Source organism: Sminthopsis crassicaudata, chromosome 3 (genome assembly GCF_048593235.1).
Source record: "Sminthopsis crassicaudata isolate SCR6 chromosome 3, ASM4859323v1, whole genome shotgun sequence".
NCBI classification, from domain to species: Eukaryota; Metazoa; Chordata; class Mammalia; order Dasyuromorphia; family Dasyuridae; genus Sminthopsis; species Sminthopsis crassicaudata.
The window spans coordinates 586,478,738-586,500,165 of NC_133619.1; the positions used below are offsets into that span (position 1 = coordinate 586,478,738).

The following is a 21,428-nucleotide window of genomic DNA, read 5'->3' on the forward strand; positions in this document are numbered from 1 at the left end:
ACTGTAAAACTTAACTGGGCTATAAAAAATATGCAGTGATTTCTCATTACCGTGTACTTAGAACACTTTAATAGTATCTCTAACTGCCAGCCGTGACATTTCTCTGCAGGTACAAGTGTTCAAGGGAGACTAGGGATCTGGGAGCAGTAAATTTCCACTGTTAAAAATTATCATGGAGGGAAGGAAAAAGGCCAAAAAAAAAAAAAAAAAAAAAAAAAAAAGCACCACTCTTACCAAAGTGAGGAGCCTTCTGTCCCAGTGACTTCCAGAAAGTCATAACCATCCTCCAATTGGAAGTCAATAGACCAGGGCAATGGTGTCTCCCAGCTCTGCGAGGATAGTCCATGTGCAATCAGCATTGTTGCCATACTCAGAGGGGAAGTGCGGGCTGGAGATGATACCACTCTGGCCCCTCAAGGTCCCACCACAGGCGTCATCCGCTACAGACAAAGAAACAATACAAGGTCTGGTGAGTAAGCAGAGCACACCTTATCATACACACTGTGAATTATGAGTCTAGGGTAGAAGTATTTTATACAGACTTATGAAAAGCATTTTTTTATTTTATTTTATAGCTGGTAACTTCCATAAAACATTTTGAAATGCAATAACCATGCCCAACTCAGCAAGCACTTGAAGCGTGTGGCAATGCAGGTGGACTCTTAGCCTTAACAAACAAGGATACTTTCAGGATTTGGGCACTATGAAGCTCCTGCTGAGTTTAGGGATGCAGGAGAATATTAAGGGATTTTGTTAATTTGGTTTTGGAGCTGGCCCAATGAATGGAAACAGGTGTGTCCTGTAGCTCTCCCCCTCCCCCCCATTATCTGATGGAAAGGGTGTCAGTAGACTCCACAATCATACTAAAATATCTCTTATCAATCTATCTGGTCTCTCCTACCTTCCCTTTAGGGTTTAAAATTCCAAATAAGATCTGTCCACAGAGCCAGGCTCTCTAGAAAATAGCAGTCAAATGAACCTATGTTACTAGGTAGTGAAACCTAGGTGGGGAAAAAAGATGGAATATGTGCATGTGTGTGGTTGCTTGTGTGTGTGAGTGTGATAATCCTTGTCTTCAAATATGTGAAGGAAACTTTTGTAGGAAAGAGAAAGTGGATTCAGATGGCTTAGCTAGGACTCATGGGTGACAGATACAAGGGGATAAACTGAGGGTCAAAATAAATATAAGAATGAGCTATTCTGGAAGAGTGCAGGATGATAGATTCATAACCTTGGAGATCATCTAGCCCAACCCTTTCATTTTGCAGATTGGGAAACTGGGGTAGAGAGAAGTAAAGTGACTAGTCCAAAGTAATATATTACAACATAAGTAATAAGTAATAGAACCAGGATTTGAATCCAGATTTTTCAAATGTAATGTTCTCTGTACTGAGCCAAACAGATAGTAAGCGTTTCTTCCCTGGAGATAGGAAACATATTGAACACCTACTGTGTGCCAGGCACTGTGCTAAGCACCGGGGATACAAAAAGAAGTAAGTTTTTTGTCCTCAAGGAGCTTACAATATACTGGGAAAACAACAAGCAAATAAATACAAACAAAAGCAAAAGTTGGATCACCTCCTATCAGGGAGATCAGAGAGGACAATTTCCTTACCCAGTGAGACTGTTATACTAGATCCCTTAAAGATACCTTCCACTCCTGAAAAAAATCTATGATTATAGGCTTAAAAACTGGCCCATTTCTTTATAGTAACAAGGCATTGGTGGGCCAACATTGCTCAGAGACAATGGAGCTGAATTTGGTGAAATCCCTGTAGAGTATGGGAAAAGAGGGTGCTTAATTTGAAATCAACAGCAACAATTGGTGCATCTGAAGAGCCCATTTCTGCCTGGGGAGAATGATGGGAGTGAGGTACCATGGGAGTGCTAAAAGTCTCCTGCCTGGTGAGGAGGATGGGAACTGGGCGCTGTGGGAGCAGTAAGAGGCCCCTGCCTGGTGAGCACTGCCTGAAGTGTTTCTGCAAATCTCAGCGACAACCTCTTCTAAAGGATGCTTGTAAAGTGCTTGTTTTCTCTTTACATTTGTTTTGTTGCCACTCCAGCCTAGAAGCTGTCAAGAGAAGTCTCATGCATGAGGAGTCACTGCTCCATGCAGAAACTGGAACTCACACAGGGAGGAGGAAGGAGCTGTGTAGCTGCCCATGTCCCTCCACCCTACAAACAGTCTTTGCCTACTGCCCACTCCACTCAGGACCTTGGTCCATAGTGTCCTTTCTGACTCATACCTTATTCTAGTTCTCTGACTCTCCAAATATTCCTTTGTCCACCAAGGTCCACCCTCTTGAGGTCTTCACTGACTACCTCACTTACATTAATTTCCCCTTTTATTGAACTCAACACTTAAAGTCTGCCTTAGACATTTAATACTTGCTGCCTATGGCACAATGATATCTCATGTAATATTGTTTTTTTCCTGTTATTTAATGCTTGTTGTTGATCTGTGTTTCAGGTATATTTATTCCATCTCTCTAACTAGATTGTAGATTCATGAAGAATAGGCATTGTGTACAGAATTGTAGTTAGAAATTCTTGTGTCTGAAACAAAGTCATTTGTTGATACTCTGAGAAATAAAACAAAATGACCAGGGCCACTTGAAGAGCCTCTCTCCTTGCCTCACAGCATTACTGATGATCCCCAATTCTCCGACTGTCTGAAGGAGACAGAGTTTTGGAGGCAGCAGGTGGGGAATAGACACCCCAATAGAGGGAATATGACAACGTGACTTCTGAGAAAGATGTGCCACAATGAGATGATTCTGGGGAGTGAAGAGGATTCTGGGGGCCTGTCAGGACATGTAGAGTATAGTAAAGTGAGAATAGTAGGATAAACTTTAGCAATGATAAAGAAGTGCACCCTAGGAATACTGGTACCATGGGACAAAGCCATGCTCTTACCTAGTTTGAGTAGTGATGGAATGTTATGTATCCCTTTATATCTTTGTATCCCTTGTGACCTGAACACCAGAAACTGCTATCCTCCTAGTCAGTCAGACCAGCAATTTTTATTTTATTTATTTTATTTCTTATCAAATAAACTTTGATTCCTTCTCCCTCATAGCCTACAAGCAATCAATGACCATATACTATTGATTCTGCCCATAAGCCATCTCTTGAATGTCTCCTGCTCTCCTATTTTACTGTCACCACTCCATTGAGGTCCTCAATACGTCTCACCTAGTCTATGTTAATAACCTCTTCATTGATCTCTTTTCTTCCAGACTCTTACCTGTGCAATCCAGCCTAAATACACTAACATAAGAATCTCTCCAGTAAATTCAGAGACTCAATATTTACTAAGTCCCTACTCTGTTGGCCTCTGGGATAGGGATGAGATCTGGGGAATACATAAAGATAAGTAAAACAGCCTATGAACTCAAGTTGCTTATAATCTAATCATGGAGATAAGACACATATAACATAAAAAGATAGTCAGAAGTGTTGGATTTGAGTCAGGGAGGCTTGAGTTCAGATTTTGCCTCAGATACCTCCTAGGTATCCTAGGAAAGTTACTTAACCTTTCTGTCTTAGTTTATTCATCCATAAACTGGGGTTAATAATAGACCGGCCTACCTCACAGGGTTGTTGTGAAGATCAAATGAGATATCCTACGGGAAAAGCTTTGCAATTTTCAAAGTATTATATACTTACTTACTCTTAAGACACAAAATAGGATATGGGAGGGTTTAAAAGAAGCACAAAGTGTTTTGAATTCAAAGGAGGAAGAACTCAATTTCCAGCTGATAGATTCAGTAAAGAGGCTCACAGAGGCTATGACTTTTGAGTTGGACCTTGAAGGATTCCAATAGGCAGAAAGAATGGGAAGATGTTATGAAAAAGGAAACATTATGTGGGGAATCCTGGTAAAGTATGTGGAGCTGGTTATTAGTTGACTGAAACATAGAGTACCTATAAGAGAAAAGTCAGAGACAAGACTAGATAGATTATGTATAGCCTTGGATTAGAAGGATTTTTTTTTTCCCTAGTACATGAAGTAGAGTAATTTATGATTTCTGGGGAGAGGCAGAATTATGACTTGGGAAGATGACGTCAGTAGCATTGCAGACTGCATTGGAATGGACATGCTGAGAAACCATTTAGAAAGCTATTATCCTCATCCAGGTAGCAGGAACTAGTCCTGAGTTTATTATAGAGCATGTAGAGAAGATGAGATGGACATGAGGATACTATGGGGGAAGGGTAAGATTTAGGATGATTGGATGTATACTGTTAAAAGGCAAGAGCCTTCTGACTTTTCTTTTTGTATGACCAACATGTGATATAATTCCTGGCACATATTAGGTGCTTAATAAATGTTTGTTTATTGATTAATTAACTGTTCTAATGTCAGAGTAAGAATAAGGACTAAAGATTTGAGTATGGTAGACTAGACAGAGGCGTCATACAGCTAGCATAAATAGTGAAAGCAGAAGAAGGAACATGCTATGCTAATGAAACTGTTTGGGACATGCTGAGTTTCTTGGGACAGTGGGATATTGAGGTGAAAATGTCTTATAAATAGTTGGAAAGGTGACTCTGGAAATTACAGTTGAAGACAGAATTGGGAAACATTTGCATTAAAATAACAGAAGCATCAGCTAAGTGATTCAGTGAATTATGCTCTAGGCCTGGACTCAGGAAAACCTGAGTTTCAATTTGTATGCTGTGTGACTCTGATTCCTCATTTATAATAGCAGCTCTCTCAAATCTCCCAAAGTTGTTTTGAGAATAAAGTAAGATAATAGTTGTAAAGTTAATTGTAAATTTTAAAGCACTATAGAAATTATAATTCTTGTTCTCTTTGTCTTCCTCTCTTCCTCTTTAGAGGGGGAAGATAATGGCACTAGGTCATCTCTAAAATCTCTTCAAACTTTTGTCATTCCATGATTTTAATTTTCATAAAGGATTTTCTATACCTATTATCTCTAGTAGATTATCAACTCTTTAAGGTCAAAAAGATCAAAAGTCTTAAAATACTTTCTCCAAGAGCAATTTGGAATTATGCCCAAAGAACTATCAAACTTGGAATACCCTTTGATCCAGCAGTATCTCTACTGGGCCTGTATCCCAAAAAGATCATAAAAAAGGGGAAAGAGCCCACATGTGCAAAAATATTTGTAGCAGCACTTTATGTATTGGAAAGGAACTGGAAACTGAGTGAATGTCCATCAATTGGGGAATGGCTGAATAAGTTATGGTATATGAATGTAATGGAATTTTATTATTCCATAAGAAGTGATCAGCAGGATGATTTCAGAAAGGCCTGAAGAGACTTACGTGAATTGATGAAAAATTAAGCGAATAGAAGCAAGAGAACATACACAACAACAATAAGATTATGTGATGATCAACTCTAGCTTTTTTCAATAATGAAGTGATTCAGGCTAATTCCAATACATGTATGATGGAGAGAGCCATCTTCATCTAGAGAGAGGACTATGGAGACTGAATGTGGATCATAACATAGTATTTTCACCTTTTTTGTTGTTGTTTGCTTTTTTCTCATTTTTTTCTTCTTGATCTATTTTTTCTTGGGCAGCATGATAAATGTGAAAATATGTTTAGAAGAATTGCACATGTTTAACCTATATTAGATTACTTGCTGATTAGGGGAGGGGGGAGGGGAAGGGAGGGAAAAAATTTGGAGATTTTGCAAGGGTGAATGTTGAAAACTATCTTTACATATATTTGGAAAATAAAAGGCTAATAATAAAGAATTTTTAAAAAATACTTTCTCTAAGAAGAGAGTCATCTACTTTACTGCCTTTTTGTGTCTCTGGGTTCTCAAAAATTATACCAATGAAGTGCTAGCTGAGACAGGTCCTACTAAGCTAAAAGCCTTCAAATACAGTCCTGGGGACAAGATGAATTTGCTGTGTCCAATGACTGGCAGATGTGGAAAAGCAAATTATTAGTTAGTTGGACATTTGATGGTAGATTCTTTAGCCATGTCAAAATATGGAAAATTAAATCAACTATCTTGCTTACTTAAAAGACAGTAAATGGCTGTTTCCAAATACAGCAGCCATTTCAAAATCAGCTACACTCAGTCAGATCATAAACCTGTTAGAGCAGAGGTCGAAATCAATATCAAGTGAGGAGAAAGCATAAAGATGAGAAGATGTCATGTGAGATTATAGCAGCTTTGCCCTGACCTTTTAAAACAAGCTGTCAACTCTGAAAAACTAGAAAAGGAAAACAATAAATCTATTGAATTTCATTATTACCATTCCTTAGAAGGTTTTAAGTGATGTAAAGCAGTCAGCATCACAGGGAGGTCAAAAGACTGTAGAATTTACCTTAACCAACAAACACTTATTTTTCTTGCCATGCACACAAGCACTATAGCCAAGGCAAGTACCAGTTTAGACACACTCATTTGCAAATTATTGCAGAAGTGCAAGAACGAAAATTTTGGGCAGTGTCATCTGACAAAAGAGTAAAACTGCAGGCAAGGAGAAAATCTTGACTAGTAGATGAAATCATTGTATATAAACTCCTTGTAAAGACAGAGACTGTTTTTTCTCTTTCTTATTTGTATTCCTAATCCTTAGAACAGCTCTTGACACATAGTAGGTACTTAATGTTTATTGAATTAATTTATTGAATGAAGCTGGAAGTACAAAATTTGAAATATATTTTCCTCTGCTTCTACTGTAATTTATCATGACATATGATAATAATAATAATTAGCATTCATACAAAGCTTTTTTGAATTTTGAAAAATACTCATTTGAGCCTCATAAAATGCTGTGATGTAGGTATTATTAGTATTTGATGAACTTGAGTTTCAATGAGACTAAGGGTGCTCAGGACTACAGATTTAGTAAGTATTTGAAATAGGAGTTGAACCTATTCCTCTTAAACTCTAAAGCCAGCTCTCTAAGTACCACATCACATTGCCTTTCTTAGGCTCTACCACCTCTTGATGTGCTATGTGTAGAAGTAAGCAATGGTACCTAAGAAGACTAAGTTGGAAAGGGCAGCTGGTCCTGATTATAGACAAAGAGAAAATCTGCATCTGGGGAAAGGAACATACAGATCTGATATGTTTTCTGTTTTAAACAAGCCCCACATCATCTTCTTCCTCCAGCCCATCCCTCCTTTGTGCTCCATTTGTCTGCCATTGCCATGGGTCTGAGAAGCTGTACTTGACCGTGTTGCCAGGCTCCTCCCCTCCCCTGTCCTCTGCTAGAATGATGAATGCATCATGGTCTTAAGACTGGTTAGGATGGTGGAGATGTCACCATTTTAAAGATAAATTTTGATTGAATACTAAAATGTCTCAAAGATAAAAAGATTCCAAAAGAATGGAAAAGATCACAGATATGATGGCTACCCACCTCCAAAACATAACAAAGAAACCATCAGCAACTACTAGCCAATATGTTTATTTTCCAGTGCCATAAAGCATATTGAGAAGGGTCTATGCATGCATGGAAGGTATATTTGATGAAAACATGGGAAGGAAATATATTAGATTTTCCAATAATTATCTGTAGCAGATCTCATCTTTCTGGTCATGTAATTGGTTTAAAGGCATGGAAAATATAAAATACTGATGCATCTAATATTTATTAGTTTCTAAAAATCAATAGACTTAGCAGGAAAATGCACCTTTGAAGATTCTTCAAACTTTCTCTTCTACATATATTAAATTATACAAGATTCTATGACAGATGTGACTATAGACATAACATTGTTCTACAATCCACTGAGTATTGACATCAAGTGAAGCATAAAACAATTCAACATATGTTCACCTAAGGTGTTCATCAGTGTCATGAAGAATTCCAACTAGAATCCAAACAAGTTTCCAAATCAAGTTTCCAAACAGAATCAGAGAAAAAGAAAAATAAATGACCAACAGGAGCTTGAAATGCAAAATAACTGCTAGATAGTAAGAAAGTATCTAAATGTCCTTGATAAGTCCACAATCCATCAATCAACACACCTTTATTAAATGATTACTATGTTCTAGGTATTAAGTGCAAATACAAAGACAAAAATGTAACAGTTCTTAGTCTAAGTTTGTAGTCTAAGAACAAATGCATAGCAGCTCTAGTATTTGGGGAATCATGAGAGAGGTCTCTTGTAGAGGAAGGTAGCATTTGAGCATTAAATGAAGTTGGAGATTCCAAGGAGAAACAAGGAAAATGTGTATTCTAGTCTTGGCATGCAGCCTGTGTAAAGGAAGACATGGATTCAGGTTTTTTAGAGTCATTACAGTCATTAAGAGGAATAAATAAGCCTGGAAAGGTACTTTGGAAGTCATGAGGCTCATGTAAACTGCATGGCAGTTTTCTTTAAGAATCAGAAGAAAGGATTCCTGAACAACTATCAACAATTTTTGAAAGGTCACAGAGAATGGAAAAGATGCTATAGGATGGAGATTTCCAAAAAAGGAAGAAAAAAAAGTAAAGCTTACAAACTACAGACCAGTGAATTTTGTTTTAATTTATGGGATAATATTTTAGAAGACATTATTAAAAGGATGGTTCATTAACAACTAGAAAAAGAAACTAATGTATTTTCAATAAATCAATTCAGACCAGACTAATATTATTTCCTTTTTTTTTTTTTTTTGACAGGTTTATTGGTATATCAGGGAAAATTTTTAGGCAGAGCTTATCAACTTTTTAATGAAGTATGTAAAAGAGTCTTTTGTGGAATTCTTGTAGAAGAAAGGAAAAAGGAAAAAAAGCATTTATTAAGCACTTACTATTTATCAGTTCTATGCTAAGCACTTCACTTCACAAATATTATCTCATTTGATCATCAAAACCACCTTGGGAGATTTTTGTTGTTCCGTCAATTCAGTCATGTCTGATTCTTTGTGACTCCATTTGGGATTTTCTTGGCAGGGATACTACAGTGATTTGCTATTTCCTTTTCCAGCTCATTTTACGGATGAGAAAACTGAGGCAAACAAGATTAAGTGACTTGAGTGTTCCTGATTCCAGGCCTGGCACTCTATTCATTATTCCACTTATAATTTACCAATATTTTAATAAAGTCTATACTGAAATCTTTCAAGGAATTCCTTTAGAAGTAAGAAAAAGGGAAACAAGCATTTATTAAACACTATTTATTGGGGGCAGTAGTGGATGGAAAGTCAGGCTTGTAATCAAGAAATCTCACCTTCCTTAGTTCAAATCTGGCTTCAGACACTTACTAGCCATGTGCCTCTGGGCAAGTCCCTTAACCTTATATGCCTGAGTTTCCTCATCTATAAAATGAGCTTGACAAGAAAATGGCAAACCACTTCCGTATCTTTGCTTATACAAACAAACCAACAAAATCTCAAATAGGGTCATGAGGATTCAGACACGTCTAAAAAGCAACTGACATTTATCAGGACTGTGCTAAGTAAGCACTTTACAAATATCTCATTTGATTATAACAACAATCTTGGGAACAGGTAATATTATTATCCCCATTTTAGAGTTGAAAAAATTGAAGCAAACCAAGGTTAAGCGACTTATCTAGCATCACATAGCTAAGTAGGTCTCTGAGGCTGGATTTGAACGTAGGTTTTCCTGACTCCAGGCCCAGTGAACTATCCTCCTCTCCATAGGCACTAACCAAAGCACAGTTAGATGAATTTAGAACCAGACATAAATTGGAGTATTAATGTTGGAAGGCCAATATGGAAGAACATCTCTAGTGTTATATTCCCAAGGCTGTTAAATACCTTTATCAGTGACTTGGATATCTGGATCAAATGGGAAAGGTCTAAAAGCTAACTGAAATAGCTAATGCACTGGATGATGGAGCTCAAATTCTGAAATGCCTTGACAGAGGATAGAACATGGACCAAAAGTAGTAAGATGAAACCTAATCAGGTTAAATTTAAGATTTATTTTGTACTTGGATTTAAAAAAACAATCAGCTTCACAAGTATAAGATGAAGGAACAGTTCAACTTAAAAGATCTGAGAATTGTTAAGTCATCTTCTAGTTATGTTTGATTCTTCATAACTCCATTTATAATTTTCTTGGGAAAGATACAGAATGGTTTGGCATTTCCTTCTTCAGATCATTTTTACAGATACAAAAACTGAGGCAAATAGAGTCAAGTGACTTGCCCAGAGTCACAAAGCTAGTAAATACCTGAGGCTGGATTTGAACTCAGGAGACGAGCCTTCCTCCCTTCAGGAATGGTACTCTTATCAACTGTAACACTTAGCTGCCCCATGCTGCAAACTCAGTTTTAGTCAGTTGCATAATAAGGCAACTAGATCCTAATAAGGTAGAGAATATTGAACACAGGGAAAAAATAATTCTCCTGTCCTCTGTGCAGATTAGATCCAAGCTAAAGCACTGTGTTTAATTCCGGATACCAAATTTTAGGAAGAATATTTCTAAACTGGAGAATATACAGAAGAAGAGGATTGTCATAGGGAAGGGAATTCAGACTGAGTCTTATGATGATTAATAAAGGAATTGGAGATGTTTAATCTCAAGGAGAAATGACTTGAGATTTTTGTTTATAAGTATTTGAAAAGCAATCACATAGAAAAGGGATTTATGTTAATTCTCTGACTCTAGGGAGTAGAACCAGGATCAATTTGTGGAATGCATAAGGAAACCACTGCTTAATCTCGAAGAGGTATACAAAAGTGAAATGCATGTGATTCTCCCTCATTGGAAGCTGTCAATTAAAGTCTGGATGACCAATTGTTCTGGATGTTATAGGTTTCTGAGGTCCTTTCAACTGTCTGATTCTATGAAGAATTCCTTATGATGAGGAGATTCAATTATCTGATTCTATGAACAATTCCTTATAATGAGGAGGTTCTGAAAATGTCCAAGAGTAATTTTACAGAGTTTGGTTTATCCATTTACATTTACATTTACAAAGTGGATGAAAAATGAATACTATGAAAACTAAGCCATACAACTTAACAAGTAGATTGTTAAGTCGGTGCATATATATTTATGAATATCTAAAATAAATGCTGCAGATGGACAACAATCTGGAACCAGAGTTGGAAGATGAACTTTCACTAAAGGCATTTGTAAAGTTGTATATTATTAGCATTGTTTCCAAATTTTGGAAATTATGATATCAAGTCATATAATAGGAGAATCTAAGAAGAACCAAGATCACAAGCATTCAAAGGGCAATAGCCAAGCAACCAACCAACTAATCAATCAATTAAGTATCTACTATGTGTCAGATACCATTAAGCTCTGGGGATACAAAAAGAGGCTCCTTGAGGAGTTTATAATTTTATGTAGAAGAAAACATGAAAATGAAAATTTACAAAGCAAATTACAAATACTAAATAGAGAAGTCACTAGAATTAAGACGGATTAGGGTAAAGGATGGAATTTTAGTTACGAGTTAAAGCCAGGAAGGTCAATAGGTAGAGTTGAGGAGGAAGAATATATAGCCACAGAGAATGTCAATAAGTGTCTGAGAAGAGAATTGACTCTGACTCCAAGAACAACACACTTTCTATTGTACTGAATGCTAAAAGAATCAGAGGAAAACCTCAGATAAGCTCAGCTGATATTCTACATAGTTTTTATAGAAAAATGTAACTAAGAGTTGTTCAGGATTAGAAATCATAGAGGGACTGCAATTTGCACTGGTGGAAGAAGGAAATCAAGAGATCCATTTAAATCTCTTAAGTATCAAAGTAAGTGCATAAGAAAGCTTTGGAGAAACAAGGAAACAAGGTGGTATAATAGAAAGTGTGGGATGTGGAATCCAGAGAATCTGGTATCCAATCCCACCTAAGCTATCTTTACTATCTTTATGACCCTATGTCAGTCATTTATTCTCTTTTGGCATCTTTTCCTTTTCCAGATGTCCTTTCCAGTTGTGACTCTGATCTTATGATCCTTTCTGCCCAGCCTGACTATCCTAGAGGACTTGGGATTATGATTTTAAAGTTGAAGAACCCTTAGGGGTCAGCTAGCCCATTTTGTAGAGGAGAAAACTGAAGTCCAGAGAGGTCAAATGATCTGTTAAGGATGAGTACTAAGTGACAGAACCAGGACCTTAAAGTCTATCTTCTCATTCCACATACAAGATATTTTCCACAATATTAGAATATCATTTGCAAAGGAAATTGGTAGGGGGAGATAGAGACTGCTCTCCTTTGCTTCACCTGGTGTGAAATCCTGTTCTGACTTCACAAGTACATCTATATTTTTATTCCAGATAGTGTGTAGTGTGCGGACAGTGTGAGGTTGTGAAGTCTGACATCTCCGACACCCACTGCTTGTCTCATTTGAATGTGAACAAGCTTCACCATAAACAGAACCTGCGAGATCAGCAATGGCGTTCTGAACCTCCACTAGACAAATGGGAAGCTTGTAAATGTCAGTTCCCTATAAGCAAAGATTTCTAGGTTAACAACAATGAGGGACCATGCTTCCATCATGCTGCTTGCCAGGTCTCCCCAAACTAGCTCATTATTGCAAGTAATCTTGCCATTAGCCATTTTGACATTAAATGGAATAACTGAGATCGCTAGCCCACCCTCTGGAGAAAGTGAACATTAGTCTCCTGGATAGGACATTGCTCAAACAGTAAGGGACTTTTTTATAAGGAGGTAGATTCCAAGGAAGGGAATGGAATAGACTAAGGATAAAGTCCTAGTCCATAGCTAGGGTTCAGAATTTTTTTGTAAAAGACTCATACATGACTTCCTCATGATATTGACTTTGTTTTCATTTTTTCCCCAGTAGCTTCCTTCATTATTCTTCCTTTCTTCTAATTAAGGCGGTCTCAGACTAAGTATCATCTCAGATATATTCTGTGAACCAAGCATCATCAATCACTGCCTACTGACCAGAGCAAGCTAGTTCCATTAATAAGAAAGTCCTCCAAGCTCCCAGCATCAGAACACATCATACACAGTTCCCTTGATCAAGAAAGTACTCATGTAGGCAGGGAAAAAAGAATTCCTACTGAAGATGATGGGGAAAGAACAGTGCTTTACATTTTATTATTCTTAATTTAACAAATATCATATAAGATGAGCATTTTCATATATAGAGCAGATCAAATAAAGAGTACTATATATGTAGCTGGGATTCTGTACCATGACATATAATTTACTTTCTTTCTAAATACACAACACATGCAACATGTTACTCTCAAAACTTTCCTGCTTGTCTGTTTCCTATTGATCTTCCTTCTTTCTTTGTGCTTTGTTAACCCGTTTATTATTTTTTTTCTTTCCATTTTTGATAAGTCTATTGCTACATCCCTCCCTTCCATTTTTTTTCTTTCAAACTCCTCAAAACTCAAAGAGAAATGCAAATTCCAATTATCAAATATACATAGTTAAGCAAAAAATTTCCTAACCTGATCATGGATGAAAAATTCTTGTCTCATAATATATAACATTTCACTCTTAGAAGATTCATAGTTTGCTAAAATAATTATTGATTATAGTGTTACTTAAGTCTTTCTTAATTCTTTATCCTTTTAATGTTGTTATGGCATAACAACAATTCATTTCTTATTAATGGAGCTAGCTAGCATGGGTATAGTTCTGGTTCTGCTCATTGCACTAATTCATACAAGTCTTCCCAAGTTTGTCTGAACCTGTCCCTTTAATCATGTCTTAAGGTACAATACTATTCTATTATATTCACCATAATTTGTTCAAGCATTCTCCAACTGATAGGTTCCACTCTCATTTCTTTTCTACTTATGAATCTTTTTTCCTATTTCTTTGGTGTCTTTGGGATTTAGGCCTAATGATAAAATTAATGAATCAAATGATACAAAGAGTTTAGTGACTTTTAAAATATATTTCCAAATTTCTTTTAGAATGGTTTGATCAATTTATAGCTCCACCAACCATGTATTAGTGTGCCTATGGGAAGTGGCAGTGGTGATGCTCATTCCAAGACATGGCAGCCCACCAAGTCAATGGTCCATGTATTTCTATGAGAGTAGCCTTGATGTGAGCTAGTAATCAAAACCATTCATGCTTGATCAGAACCAGGGTTTCTTCAGACAAATGAAATCCAAAAAGCCTAGATGGATAGATAAACCCATTGCAAGAGTAGAGACTTGGAGGTGGTGTAGTATGTCAGATATAGGCTATATTAGCAGAAACATACATAGCATGAACGCTGGATTGAGAGGCCTGGTTTTGAATCCTGATTCTGCTACTTTTCAGCTATGTGACCCTAGACATTTGGGCTTGATTTGAGCCTTAGCTTTCTCAACTATAAATTGAGAGATTAGATTAGATGCTCATCGATGTCCCTTTCAGCTTTCTATCTACAAATCTATATATGGTCTCTTTTCCCAATGCTTCAGTCTTTGAGTTGCTGAATGAGTCAGGACTGTAGGAGTCCCAGGACTTTCTGGGTCTGTTCCTTTTTGACTCAGCTGCTCCAATAAGGTTATGAGCTGAGGGTACATAATAGCATATCTGTCATGATAGGAGACATTCTGTCACTACTTCCTATTGGTACAACTCCCCAGGTTTAATTGAGTAAAAAAACCTTCTTCAGCAATAGCTAGGTTGGCTTTAGGATATACAATTTTGTGTACATGATCATGCTAGACCAGTAGATGGAAAAAGGTCATGCAGAGATCATAGAGATTTCTAGGTCTAAGATCTCCCCATGAGCCTGGAACTGTATAGGGATGGAGTCCATACTTAATCTGGTATACATCCCCATACTTTGGACTATCATTTCTTAAGAGTACACTTTAATTTCCTCTCATTATTCAATCATTTCAATCATGTCTGACACTTTCTGACCCCATTTGGGGTTTTCTTGGTAAAGATTCTGATGTAGTTTGCATTTCCTCTCTGTCTCATTTTATAGACAAAGATCTGAGGCAAACAGGATTAAGTGACTTGTCTGGGATCACACAACTACTAAGCATCCAAGAAGGGATTTAAACACATGAAGATGAGTCTTCCTGACTCCAAGCCTGGCACTCTATCTACTTCACCACCTAGTTGCTCCTACACCCTACCCTTGTGCTTGACTACCTTTTCTTAAGGCTGCCCCTTGGTCCTCAGCCCCAAATCTGCCACCTTCAGTCACCAGAGAGCCCAGTATTCTTGGATGGATGTGGCATTCCCCCCATAGGCTTTCAGCACAAATCATCCTACTAGCCTGGCAGTCACAATTCAGTGCCAAGTTTTAAAGAGGTCAGTTGTAGATGTTAGGGCTATGACTCATGCTTAGTATGGCGTTTCTTCCACAAACCAGTGGGCATTAGAAAAGACAAACCACGACACTAATCAAATCCTGCCATGCTAAACTTTATATCTTCCATAGTAGTTGCCTTATAATCACACCATGGTATAATGGAGGTGGGGCTGAACTTGATCTCAGAGAATCTGGATTCAGATCTGCCACTAAGTACCCATATGAACTTGGGCAAATTGCTTAATTTCTCTAGAGTTCAGGTTCCTTATCAATCAATCAATCAATATGTATTTATTAAGCACCTAGTATGTATCAAGCACTATAGTAGATCCAGCTATCACAAGTAAATGAAATAGAGCCTGCCCTGAAAAAGTTAATATCTTATTAAAATGAGAATTATATGAGATGGCCCCTTAGCTGGATGATTCTGGACAAATCACTTGATCTGGTTGATTTTTGGTTTCTTGCTCTAGAAAATTAATTGATTGGGCTTGATAAACTCTTGAGTTCCATTCTAGGTCTGATCTATGGTTCTATTTTTTCAGGGAGCTTCACAAACTTCAGAGAACTCATGAAATCACTATTCACAGTCTTCTATGATCTCAACCCTCATTTTAATGAGTAGAAATAATGGAAGAAGAAACTGCTTCTTTCTCATCAGATTTTTGTAAAAGTAGAGTGGGCTTGTTCAAGAGGTCCACTTTCACGGGAGACTTTTAAGCCCAGACTTTTTTTTTTTCTTTTTCTTTTTTTTTTTTTGCTGTTGTTGTTGTTGCAAAGGAAGGATTGTATTCTCAAGGTAAAAATAATCTGGGAAGAGAAACAAAACAATTAAGCCCAGACTTGGTGACTATTTGGAGGTAATGTAGGCAGGTTTTGTTCAGGTATGGGCTGCAATGGGAGTTCTCTGAGATCCTTTTCAACACTGAGATAATAGGAATCTGTGGTTCTTTTTAGTTACATAATAGAGATCAGACAAAGGTCTGCCTGGACAATTTAGGAAGAACCTTTTTCAGATAGGGAGTCATATAGCAACAGACTTTCAGATAAGCCCATACTAACCAGCACACAGGCCCTTTAGGACTTTGGATGAGGAGAGGGAGGGAGCCAGGAAGGAAGAAATAAGCATTTATTAAGTGCCTATTATGTGTCAGTCATTATGCTAAGCACTTTAGACTTATGAACTCATTTGATACTGATGAAGGATACTTAGTGCCATGGTTAGTGATGAGAAAGCTCGACTTTGTCACTTGTGCACTGGAAACAAGCAAGAAAGACATATCTCTCATTCTCAGCTATCAATCAGAGTTCCCATACCCATGAGGGGAGCAGACAGCACTGACACTGATGGGTATATAGGTAGAGGGCAAGATCCAAGAGGGCAAGGAAGTACCAAGTATAAGAGAAAGTAGTATCCGTTTTTTGAGCAGGAGTGATGCTAGCCAGAGAATTGGGCCTGGAAAAATGGAGAGTAGGTATGTGTTTATGAACAAAGAAGCTATTTCCATCTGAGAAACAGAGATAGAATAGGACTTCAGAGATGATCTATCCTAATCTGTATCTAAATATAAATCCCTCAAACAAGCATCAATGAATTAATTAGTCAACAAGTATTTATTAAGTGTCTACTATGTACCAAGCACTGTCCTATGTACAGGGAAAACAAAGATGAAACAATCCCTGCATTCAAGGAGTTGCCATTCTATTTGGGAGAGAAATTAATAAATGAATCAATAAGCATTTATTATGCCAGTAGTGCTAGGTTCTGGGGATAGAAAAGCTAAAATAATATAGTCCCTGTCCTCAAAAAGCTTACATTCTATTGATGAGAACAATATAAACAGAAACACACACACATGTATCAAACATGTCAGGTAATAATGTTCCTGATAGCTTTCCTGACAACAGTCATTCCGCTTCCACATAAAGAACTCCACTGATAGGGAACTTATTGTCTCTCCAAGTAGCTAGCTCCTTTAACTTTTGAACAACTCTGATCCTTAGAAAATTCTCTCTTAACATGGAGCTAAAAGCTGCTTTTTTTCTACCCATTGCTCCTACCGTAGTTCTGCCCTCTGCTGCTAAGTAAAACAAGTCTGTAATTGTTCTCTCAAATGACAGCCCTCCAAATAAATGAAGACAGATATCATGTCCCTTCTAAATCTTGGCTAGTTAGTTGAGCATTTGTATCAGTGACTTAAATGAAAGAATAGATAGATAATATGCTCCCCAGGTTTGAAGATGGCTCAAAGCTAAGAGGTAGAGGATTGGAATCCAAAAAGCTCTCAACAGGCTAGAACACGGAATCAAATCTAATAAGATGAAATATAATAGAAGGAAACCTGAGTTGCTTTTTTAAGGCGCAAAGGAATAGGATGGGAGAGTCATAGCAGACAACATATAAAAAGTTTTTGTGGATTTTAGTGGATACAAACTCCATATAAGTCAATAACATGAGGCAGCAGACAAAAAAGTTAATTTAATCTTCTGCTGCATTAGCAGAAGCATAATGGATGGAAACTTCTAGATGTCTCAGTGTCCCCTGGGGCACTTGCCTTCAGAGACAGAAATCTGGAGGCAAGCCCAGTTGCCCACGAATTAGAATCTGATCTTATAGCTCTTGTCATTCCTTGTTCCACAATTCTGTAAGAGGCTGGGAATCTGGTAGAGTTAATAAGGACACAAGCTCTACAACTGTACATATCCCCTCTCCCCTCACCCCTATCAAACTTTTAATAGAGGAGCCCAAGCAAGAGCTCTCAGCCACTCACATTCATATATCACACCTCCTGCGACAACACAAACATTACTTGTCCTAAACTGTTCCTCTGAAGCTCAGGCAATTTCTAACAACTCCAATGACACATAAAACATACCACAGACTTCTGCAGACTTTTTTAATGTCCCTCCCACCCTGCGTTGAAAAATTTCAGTCTTCCTAATATTACTGTGGAGAGTAAATCTGGCAACAATACCAATATTTGTTCTCACAACAGCCTGATCTGAAAGAATGAAAAGTGACTATGTTAACCATGGTATGCTGCTGTCAGACTAAAGCTATAATGTTGTATTAAGCTCTGAGGACCACATTTTCAAAAGAGTGTCCAGATGAGGTCACTCAGGAGAGTGAAAGGCCTGTGGACCATGCCATATGAGGATCAGCTGAAGCTAAGGATCCTTACCATGAAAAAGAAAAGGGTTAGAAACACTGGCTTGTCCTGACATCTGTTTCCAGATGAAGTGCTTTATAATTATTATGAAGCCTGATCTGTTTTATATTATCTAATCACATCATGTCACTTGCTTCTGTACTTTTGAAGGGATACTCTCCAGCATTGTATCCCTCCCTTGTGTTTATTTTGTATATATTTGCATACACTCCTACATAGGCAGCTGGGGTAGTTAGGTGGTACAGTGGATAGAGACTAATCTTCCTGAGTTTAAATTTGGCTTCAGATGCTGTGTGACTTTGGACAAGTCACTTGCCCCAGTTCTTTATCTATAAAATGAATTGGACAAGAAATAAAGGAAAACCACTCTTATAGCATTACCAAGAAAGTCCCAAATGAGATTGGACAAGAGCAACAGGTAAACATCAACAACCAGGTGGTGCAGTGGGATAGAACAGTGAGATTGGAGTCTGGAGCATCTTAATTCAAATACAACTTCAGACAGTTATTAGCCGTGTGAACCTAAGCAAGTCACTTAATCCCATTTGTCTCAGTTTTCTCATATGTAAAATGAAGTGGAGATGGATAGTGAAAACCACTCCAGTGTCTTTGCCAAGGAAATCTCAAATGGGGTAAAAAAGAATTGGACACAACTGAAATGATCGAACAATAAAACACATATATATATATATATATACACACATGTGTCTTCCCTGATACAATGTAAGTTTCTTGAGGATAAGAGACTGTTTCATTTCTGTCTTTGTTTCTCCAGATCCCAATGCTTGGCATATAGTACATACTTAATGCTTGGCAATTGAATAATTGACTGGCTAACAGATTTTTCCTGATTCCCCAGTCTTGCCCTACTCTAAATTAACTGTATTAATTAATATGCATTTACTTCTCTATGTAAATATTTTATCACCCAATAGAATACAAGTTCCTTGAATGTATAGACGGTTTTTTTTTCTTTATTCTTTATACCTAGCACTTGATCACAGGGTTCCTAGTAGACTGGATAAAAGATAAGATTTTGAGTCAGGATGTACTAAATTTGACTTCCATCTAAAACACTTCCTAGCTTTGTGATCCTGGGCAAATCACTTAATGTTCCTGAAACTGAATTTACTAATCTATAATATGGGAATGATAAGCACTCATTTTACAGGGTTTTCGCAAGACTGAAATAAGTCAATAAATGCAAAAACTATTTTCTAAACCTTATTGCAGTATAATAATATCAGCTATTATTATATTGTTGTTATTTAGTCATGTCCAATTTTTCATGACACTGTGAACTGTAGCAGCCCAGTGCTGTCCATGGGGTTTTCATGGCAAAGATTCTGAAGAGGTTTGCCATTTTCTTCTCCAAGATATTATTATTATTATTATTATTATTATTAATAAATGCCTATTATATTTGGAATTCAGAAGGAGATTGAAGTTATAAGGATACAGCTTTTGGATGAACATGAGGAAGAACTTTCTCATAATTAGAGCTATTTTTTTCTTGGTAGCTAGTTTATTCCCAATTACTAGAGTTCAGAAACTGAACAACCATTTATCAGTGAAGTTGAAGAGGGGGTTTGCATCTCAAACAGGAATTAGACTACATGACCTCAAAGTGCCCTTCTAGCTCTGAGATGCTGATTTCATTAGCCTGGACTTACTAAACATCAGCTGCTTTTTTAACTTGAGCTAGGAGCTAGAGCTCATCAAATTCATTACTAAATCCTTAAACAAATATAGAAATTCATGTATGGCCAAATAATTTGTGATTCTAAAGTTTCCTCGTTCTTTCCATTCAAGTTTAGCAGGGTGATTATAACCCCAGACAGAGCTTGGGTTGGGACTTGTAATAGACTTTGGTTTCATAGCATTGGCAGATGCCTTCTGGATTTGAGGAACAGAATGTAGGGAACTTGGGAAGGAAATATGGCAGTTGGGAAGGGCCAGTATAGGTTGGAAGCAAAAACTAAATTGTGATAAACTACAATCAATTACTGGGAATTCAGATTATAGAACTGAAAAACTAGAGGTATGTGCAGGATCTAGAATAGAATCAAGATGAGGGTCTAAAGAGAGTGTGAGGGAAGTAGAAAGCAGTAAAATTCAAAGTTTGGCTGTAGTAATTTTATACTGAGTTAAGTAATGGGATGTTGGGTCCAAATGAGTTATTTTAACTTATAATCAAACTTAGTTTGCTATAAGGGCATAATTAATGATGGTGAATAACAACAACTAACATTTACACAGTGCTTACTATGTTCTAGGCACTGTGCTAACTATTTTACAATTATTTCATTTGGTCATAATAATAACAATAATAGCTAACACTTATATGGTGCCTATTATGTGCCAGGGACTGTGCTAAGCACTTTATAATTATTATCATATATACCCATCCTAATAACTCAGATAGGGAGGAGAATGAGGAGGTTAGGTGCTATCATTGTCCCCATTTTATAGATGAGAAAACAGAGGCAAGGTCACAGAGCTTATATCTAAGACAAGATTTAAATTCAGGTTTTCTTCATTCCAGAACCAGCACTCTATCCAATGTACCAGCTGATGACCAGCTACATATAAACAGGAACATATTCCAATTTTTTTGACGTCCCTTCTATTATTCTCTTTGCTCTCTGTGGTTATAGCCAGTTTTAAGATCACAGACATGTAGGTGCTTATTAGAACCAGCTAGTGCTCCTTTTCCAAAGACCAATCTCTCTAGTGACTCCATCAGGCTCTACAGGGAGGATGTTAAAATTCTAGACATTTCCTTTAAAAAATAAGTTTTATTGAGGTCTTTTGTTTTTGTACGTTACAACCCCTCTAAGGGGAAGGCTGACCATAAAATCTCAGATTTCTAGTTCTTCCCAGATTGGGATGAAGGAAAAACTAATGTAAAATCAGCTCTCTGTCAGGAATGGGGGAAAGCTTTCCAGGACTGTGAGAATTTTGTGACTTGAGAAGAAAGAAAGAAGGGATAGGTGTCGGTTATTATATGGCAACAACATGATCATGATAGTAGTCAGTGCCTTTCCTATCTGAAATTTCATTTTTTAGTTCATGAGAGATGACTTCTATGGAC

General features: G+C 37.2%; 1 protein-coding gene across 1 annotated transcript in view; it reads right to left on the reverse strand.

Annotated features, from left to right (window-relative positions):
• Positions 1–21,428, reverse strand: part of CSMD2 (CUB and Sushi multiple domains 2) — a 988,708-nt gene that overhangs the window by 563,591 nt on the left and 403,689 nt on the right. The window contains 2 exon segments of the mRNA XM_074305059.1: positions 235–303; positions 305–440. Coding sequence (XP_074161160.1) covers positions 235–303; positions 305–440 — 205 coding nt within the window.